The sequence below is a fragment of the Heterodontus francisci genome, chromosome 35 (assembly GCF_036365525.1).
Source record: "Heterodontus francisci isolate sHetFra1 chromosome 35, sHetFra1.hap1, whole genome shotgun sequence".
NCBI lineage: Eukaryota > Metazoa > Chordata > Chondrichthyes > Heterodontiformes > Heterodontidae > Heterodontus > Heterodontus francisci.
The window spans coordinates 30661845-30670427 of record NC_090405.1 but is presented as its reverse complement, the minus strand read 5'-3'; the positions used below and the strand labels follow the sequence as shown (position 1 = coordinate 30670427).

Below are 8583 nucleotides of genomic sequence, written 5' to 3'. Positions count from 1 at the left end.
AACAAGAAGAACTTCAACCAGTCAAATTATTCTGTGGTTTACAATAGATATGGAGCTTACCGAGTATTTTGGAATTGTCGAGTCTAAAGAGGATTGATTCATTTCCCAGAGCCCCTCATCAGAAACATAGATTTTTAAGCCAAAAGAACTTTGCTGCACAGAATTGGGAATTTGGCTAAAAAAATCAAACAGATTGGAATTATGGGGAAAATTGATTCATGCAAAAATCCACTATCACAGTTGGTGAAACAATAAAAAGAAGCTACTTGTTTGCAAGTGAGCCAAGGAATTAAAGGAGCAGTACAGAAAATAATCACATCCAGAATTGAGGAGTGTGCACACTTTGGATGCAAGTGTGTGAAATATATAAAGTAGTGACTATGAAGGTAGAAGTGTGGATAGGTGCGATCCTAGGCCTATGTGCTGATAGTAGTGAACTGGTTAGGCTGAGAGTGATTGGGTCATTGCAGGAACTGGGACACACCAAAAGAAAAAGGGTCCTGCTGTTCCTTCGCAAGTTTCTTACGGAGCACCCCAGTTTGCCATTGTTACAACGCATTACTTTATTGAAGAGCATCTTGATACTGGTGAAGAACAACACTGCACATTTAGGCCGACCATTATCAAAAAAAATCATCTCTTTGGCTTCAGTAGAAATGACCAAATTATCTAGCGTAACTGATGAACACAGGGAAACTGCAAGTAACCTCCTGCTCACTCTGGGCTGCAGTTTTCCCACTGAAGTTTTCGCTGAGCTGCAGTCAATAATCCAACGACAGAGCCCAGTAAATTTCTATGTGATACTAACACTTGCAAACTTGTGTTCTGAAAAAGTGTGTTGTATTGTCCCTTTGCTGAAGCCAGTTTTGGAAACAATACTCTTTATGCTGCGTGTAGAAACATGTGAGAAAATGAAGTGGGTGTTCTGTTACGCCTTCAGTCTTATTAGTAAGAGCATTCGCGTTTACATCTCAAACACAGAAAAGGCCTTGCAACCTCCCTTGAGGAGGGATTTGATTTTCAATGAGTTTTCTACTGCTTATGACATACTTTTCCATTTCTGGTTTAACAAGAAAGAGTCCAAGGTGAGCACGGCAGTAATAGAAGCGATAGGCCAGATCTTCTACTTGCTACCCAGTGATAAAGTGGAGAATGAGCTCCCCATACTAATTCCAACCATTCTATCCATGTACCAAAAAACATCAAGTGATCTTTCTATCACTAAGGGTCTGTGTGGTGTTCTGGATACTGCCATGGAAAGAGACAGTAAAATGCTGGTGAACCATCTGGAATGTCTGCTCATCATTTTACATCAACAGATCTGTATTGTAATGGATCAACCCACCAATTCATTAGCTGAAATCCTTCAAAACAAAATCCTTTGCTGCTTCAGACTTCTAACTCCAGCTTTTATTGTCCAGATAATAAAATTCATTCTGCTGCAGCTGGAGATCAACAATCATCAAATTCAACTGGGAGCATTGGCTATAATGAACCACCTGATCAATACTGTCCCTTCATGCATGGAAAGTCAGAAGAATCAGTTTCTGAATAGCATGGCACTGCCAGTTTTAACAAACAGTAACAAAGTGAAGGAACAACTGGCCAAAGTAATATATACCATGGCCAGTCACAGTTACCTAGAACTGGAAGGAGGAGTACAAATGATCGAATTTATAATTGATCAATGTGCACTGCCCACTGAGGAGAATGAGAAACATATGGAAATCGGCGAAAGGACAGAGGAGCTTGGCAATGTGATTACGGACAGAGATGTAAGGAGACAGTACGAAGGATTGGTGGAAGAACTGACCGCAACATTGAACCTTGACAATGTTCTCTGGCCATTGCTATTAGAGTTTGTGATCCCAGTAAGGTACACTAATGCCTTAGCTACACTCTGTCGTTCCTTGGTGTACCTTGGAACAAAGAAGCAGAAATCTGGTGCAACAGAGTTTGTTCTAAATTATGAAGAACATGTAAATCTTCCAAATCGTCAGGCATTGCTGACTCGGCTGTTGACCGTGTCTTCTTCTCCCTATGAGGGGAGAGGACGAGGTGCTCCTGCTCTGTCCTTACTGCAAGTCCTGGGTATTAACATTCACCCTGCAGCAGTGAAAGTATGGGACAACGAACTCCCAATTTTAATTCATTATTTACAAGAATTTTCAGAGAATTATCTGCTCCAGAATCAGTGGGAACAGAAACTATTACATGTTTTGTTCCAGACTCTGGAGGAAATAGAAGATGAAGTGTGGATTGTTCAGCTGAGTGATGTGATGACTAAATACATTCACAGATGTCACCCTTCTCCGCAGCAGAAGGGGTTTCTCTATAAATGTCTAGGGATAGTGTTGCAGCTGACCCAGAATCAGGAAGTGGTAAAGAAGAAACTTCACGAGATGCTGCAGATTGTTCAGCATGACGAAGCTTTAGAAAGGGAGGGTGTAGCTATTGGAATTGGCCACTGTGCTCGAACCCACTTGGATTTCACTTTAACTACACTGAAAGATTGTTCAAAGCTCAATATTTTTAAGAAGACTGCAAGCTTCTACCAGATAATGAAGGACCAGGGTAGCATTGAAATAATGAAAGTGAGAAGCACGCTCATTTTATGCTATGGATATTTAATCTTGCATTCTCCAAAGGAGCTCATTCTACCCAGATTGGATACTGACATTCTACAGAATGTTCTTAACCATTTCAACATGAAGATTTTGGGAATGAAGATTCAGGTCAAGGACTCAACAATGAAGTTAAGTTTGATAAAAACAATAACCCTGTTGGCTAGAGTTATCCTATCCATAAAAGATCAACCTAGCTACAAATTGACCAGAAAGGCTGAATTGCTGACCTACCTGCAAGAGTTCATTAAGGCTGAGCCAATGGACACAATGAAAACTTGCATTCGAAAGGCTGCCATGGATGCTTGTGCATCACTTATAATAGTGGAGCCTTTATTAAATGATCATGGGGAATTGGTTAAGGTGTGCCTGAACAGTGTTTTCAGCTTGCCATATTTAGAGGACAGCAGTGCCAATGAAAGCAGAGACATGAATATGGTTGAGAGACGGGGGCTTTACAATGAGACACTGGTGTCACTGGAGGATCTTCTGAAGCAATTTCTACTTCTGGATTTGTCATCTGATGGTCTTCAGTTTCTATTTAAGAACATGATGAGTTGGATAGAATCCAGAAAGAACTACGAACGAGAAAAATCCTTGGAGACTACTTTACATCTACTGACATTTTATCTGGAAGTAACTGACATTAATGATAAGGCTCCATCTCATAATTTGGCAGCTATTATTGGATGCATAGTGCTTCGATGTTCAGATCCATCACTTATTGTAAGGGAGAGAGCCATTGAATGCTTGTACATATTGCTTTACATACAGTTACAATTTGAAGGGTTTCCTATGGATCATCGAGTTGGAGAAGTGGAACATCTGAAAGCCATTAAAGATGGTTTAAAAGACACCAACAGTGAAGCTCTCTATCGTGTATGCACTGATATTGGTAAAGTTCTGTCCAAATGCATGGCTCATGACCAGGTGAACACACTACTCTTCACCATTTCTAAAGGACTTACTGACAAGCAATTAAACAGTTCCTGCGTGGCTTCCATTGTCATGAACGTCCTTATAAGGAAATGTGGAGCAATCCTTACCGACAGCCCTGGAATAATCAAAGTTCTGTTTCATCAATTGCAGTCAATTACAGAGCCACAAGTAACAAATGCTGTGATACATTCTATCTCAATTCTGGCTTCACAGAATGTGTTGATAGTTTTGCCCTATCTCCTCAAATACCAAATCCCATTTCAGACATACATGGATGAGATATGGAGATCCCTACTGAGCGATAATATACTAGCCACAGCCTCTGTTAAATACCTACTGGATAACTTAAAGCTACTGTATGATGACAGGAAAGAATGCCTTATCCAAGAGATGACAAAATCAACAACACAACAGCCTCTGGCTGTTATCTGTGCTCTTCATGCAATGATCTGCAGCCCTGAGTCAGAAAGTGTGGTAAATGTCCTGTACCCCCAGCTGTTCAGCATTATTCTGATTTATCTCAGCTCCAGTGTCCAGGTCTGGTTCCCCAGCGATTTTCCAGGAATTCCAAAAGAGAGGAAAGCATTCAGCCTGCCTGAAAAACCTGGGAACATCGACACTTGCAATTATGCTGTTGAGATACTTCAAGCTCTCTTGACAAATGGAAACAGCGATGATTCAAACATTACGAAAAAGGAAAGTTGGGATCTGATCAAGAGTCCAGGGAAGCACCATGAGGGGGTTATGCTGCTGGCCAGCACAATGGCCACGTGTGCTGTCCCTCATCTGATCAGCATTGTGGAGCAACTCATTCCTTTCCTTGCTAATGTCCATGAGAGGCAGAGAATCACCGTGGCTGCTTTCTTCACTGAGCTTTTAAATCATTCAGTAGTGTTGGAATTGTCCCTCACAGACACTCTTGTGGGAAGCTTGCTTCGATGTTTGATTGACCCTTCTCCTACAGTCCAGGGACTCGCTGCAAAAGGTTTGGGAAATGTTGCAATTGGAGCTTCTCAAAAGATAGAAAAATACTCAACCAAATTGTTGTCTGCAATGATTGCGGTAATACATAAATACTCTAAATCCAATAATCTCATAGCACTTGAGGCAATGTCGAGCATTTCAAAGGTCCTAGATCAGCTGCAGGACAATTTTGCAGATTCCATTCTGATTGATATAGCACTTACAATCGAGCCTTTCTTTGAACACAAACAGGGCAAACTGAGAACTTCAGCATTTAAAGTATTCGGGAAAATAATCAGATTTGGCAAAATTCAGTTGACTCCCATATTAATGGAGCACATCTATTCAGCCCTGATCAGCTTGTTGCTGCATCTCAATGATGGCAGCAATGAAGTGAGAAAAGTCTGCAAATCAGTGCTGAATTTGATGGGTCCAATCATGGCATCAGAAACGCTAAGCAAAATGCTTCAAGAGCTTTCACCAGAGGACACAATACTAGATTATGAGAAATATCTGAGCAACATCTCCAAGCACATTAGCAAAGATTTGCCTGACAAGGTCAACTTCTACATAATGAGCTGTGCTGCCTTCCTCAGGAACGTACAACCCGAGATGAGAGAAAACGCCGTCACATTGATAGGTTTTCTCATGTACAATGCAGCGCCGGATTATTCCACCCTGTTCTCTGCAGATCCTATTTGTCAAGAGATCAATAATCTGCTATCTGATCCGGTGAAAAATGTCCGACTTAAAGCAGCCATAGCAATACAGTACCTCTACATGTACTAAGGATCATTAGAACACAAGTACTATGAGGTGTGACATTGAAAATGGCTGAGAGGAAGAAATCATTGCTATGGAACAGATTGGGCTGTCCTATTAAGAAGTTAGTGTCCCAAATGGAAATGCTTTTTTGACCAGTTGCACACTGCCTCTCTGAAAAGGACACCTCCAGTGACAAACTGCAAGATCATTTGCTGAAAAAACGATCTGAATTTATTTTAAAATAATATTTTTGGATTAAATTATAAATTTATGTTTTACTTTCTGCCTTTTTAAAACTTTGACTTTTTTATTTTTTTGGTCATTTACTTTCTCTTGACTTCTCTCAGATCCTTCCCACCTGTGTCCTCCCCTCCCTATCACCCAGCCATGCATCTTTCAGTACTGCCCTCTCTGGTACTTTGCTCTTCTAATCCCTGCCCTAACCTATCCTTTGACTTTACACTCTCCTTACAGAATTATAGAATCCTGCAGCATAGATGGAAGCCATTTGGCCCATTGTGCTGTGCTGGCTCTTTGGGAGAGCTATCCAATTAGTCGCACTCTCCTACCCTTTCCCCATAACCCTGCAAATATTTCCGCTTCAAGTATTTATCCGATTCACTTTTGAAAGTTACTACTGAATCTGCTTCCACCCTTTCAGATAGTGCAATCCAGATCTAAACAACTCGCTGTGTAAAAACAAATTCTCCTCATCTCCCCTCTGGTGCTTTTGCCAATTATCTCAAATGTGTGTCTTCTGCTTACTGACACTTCAGCCACCAGAAACAGTTTCTCCCTATCTACTCTACCAAAACCCTTCATGATTTTGAACACCTCTATCAAATTTCCTCTTAACCTCTCTGCTCCAAGAAGAACAATCCCAGCTTCTCTTGTCTCTGCACATAACTGAAGTACCTCATCCCTGGAACCATTCTGATAAATCAAAATTTAGTAAATTTCTGCCATATGTCTTGATCATTCTTCGGATAAACTGACAGCTATCCTCTGTGCCTCTTGATATTATCTAAAAGACCCAGTGAAGCTCCCGCCCCTTCCTCCATATGAATAGTAATCCCAAATGCCCCATCGTCCTCTCTTGGACTTTCCTGCCCAGCATACTGTCAGTGGAGCTAACCTCAGAAACTGTCCTGTCCCTCTTTTCCCCTTGGACACTGCCAGTGCATTATTTACTGGTCCCCTCCGAATTTTCCCTCCAGAATGTTTGTTCATTCATGCAAAAGGCCCATGCCATCCATGACCTCATCTAATAAATAAATCAAATGTTCAAGTCTTTCTTCAAGTATTTCCTGATAACAGGCAGCATCCTATGAATCTGCACTGTACCCTCTCTATTGTTCAACATCCTTCCCATAATGCGGAGACAAAATCTGCACATGGTCCACCAATTGTGATCTAACTAAGGTTTTAATGTAGATTACGAGTGACTACTCATCCTCAATTATTTCAAACTCCATCTCATTTTACCTTGTTCTCTCTCCTCCGATTTCACTGTTCTCCTTTAACCTTTATTCCCATATCAACACCCTTACATATATGCTTCACTTAAAGCATTGTGAAGCTTTGGAATTCTGTAAGCCAGAGAGCTGTGGATGCTCATTTAAGTGTATTCAAGGTATAGTGCAGGAAGGTGGAGTTGAGGTAGAAGATTAACCATGATCTTATTGAATAGTGGAGCAAGCTCGAGGGGCCGAATAACCTTCTCCTGCTCCTATTTCGTTATGTTCTTCTGGCCACCTGTTTGTCTACCCATCTCACATGGCCTTGATTACAGACAAAGCCACCTCCAACCAGTTCTTTCCACCTCTTACCACTTGTAATCCCCTACCTCTTTCCAAACCCACTTCCGTCTGAAAAACATCCATGGAAGAAAACACTTTCCCAAAGTCACTGACAGTGACCCTTCCAAGTTTCCAGGTATCTAGACTTTGGCCTTCCATTTGCCACCATACTTCTGCAGCTGTTGATCTGCTCAACCAGTCTCTTGCCTTCACTCTTAATATCCTTGCTCCCAATAAAATCATTGCTCCTCCAGTCCTGCTATGGTCCTCATCTTCAAGACCTCAAGTCCAAGAGAGATAGACTTGAGCATATCCGATGCACAACTGATTGAGCTATCCATTACCAGATTTGGGTGGAACATGTCCAGCACTATCGGGCCTCCTTTTCTTCTTCTAAAACCAGAGATAGTCCAGGATAATCAATCCTGGAGAGCAAAGATGACTTCATTGCTCCATAAAACCTTCCCATAAAACCTTCCTTCCCGCCCTCACCTCCAACAAGTGGAAAGAGTTCATGGATTTCTTTGTCAATAAGACTGAGACCATCCGTTCAGCAACCCTTCCCCATTATCCTTCAAGCCAATCTCCTATACTAAAAACAGAAAGTGCTGAAAATACTCAGCAGGTCAGGCAGCATCTGTTGAGAGAGAAGCAGAGTTGACATTTTAGGTCTGTGACCTTTCCAGCCAAATCTCCTGCTGAGTTCCCTCAAAGAGATAAAAATGGGAAATTTTAATTTTCACATAGATTGCAAGAAGCAGAAAAACTTGAGTTCTAATGGCAGCGAACGTCTTGAGTGTATTCAAGATTTTCTGGAATAATATGTTCTTCAACCAAGAATAGAACAAGCCATCTTAGATTTAATGATGAGTAATGAGCCCAAACTAGTCAATGACCTAATGGTAATGGAGCATCTAGCTAACAGTGACTATAAAATGATTGATTGCAATGCTAGATTTAGAGGAAGAGGGTGAGTCACCAAGCCAAGGTTTTAAATTTGGGTAAGGCTAATTTTGGCAGGATAAGGCAAGAATGGACCATAACAGATGGGCATTAATAGAAAAATATGCCCACAACCAGTGGGAGGTGTTTAAAGAACTATTTGGTAGAATACAAAGCCTGTACAAACCCCTAAAGGACAAGACTCGATTTCTGTAAGTAAACAACCTTGTCACATCACAGGCTGAAAGAATCACACTTGAAGTCACAGATATAACTTTAACAAACATTTAACAAGCTTTTATGGAGGCTCCTTCTTACTGCTGCTACATGTGCTATCTGACCTTACAACAACCCCCCAGGTCAAATGACTCCCCATAGTACAAAGTGTTCCCTTCATCTTCTCTTCCAAGTACCATATAGTATCTAATACTCAAGACCGCACACATACACACACACACAATCCGCCATAATGACACCTTGGTCTAGAAGAAAAGTGAGAGGGAGGTTCAAGTTAAAAGAAAGAGATAATATGAACAATAGAGATCATGTGA

The 8583-nt window shown here is 41.2% G+C and overlaps 1 protein-coding gene across 1 annotated transcript; it reads left to right on the top strand.

Annotated features, from left to right (window-relative positions):
• Positions 1-380: 380 nt before the first annotated feature.
• LOC137350522 (maestro heat-like repeat-containing protein family member 1) lies at positions 381-5315 on the top strand. Its single transcript, XM_068015184.1, has one exon. The coding sequence runs from the start codon at positions 381-383 to the stop codon at positions 5313-5315; it is 4935 nt and encodes a 1644-aa protein (XP_067871285.1).
• The last annotated feature ends 3268 nt before the right edge of the window (positions 5316-8583 follow it).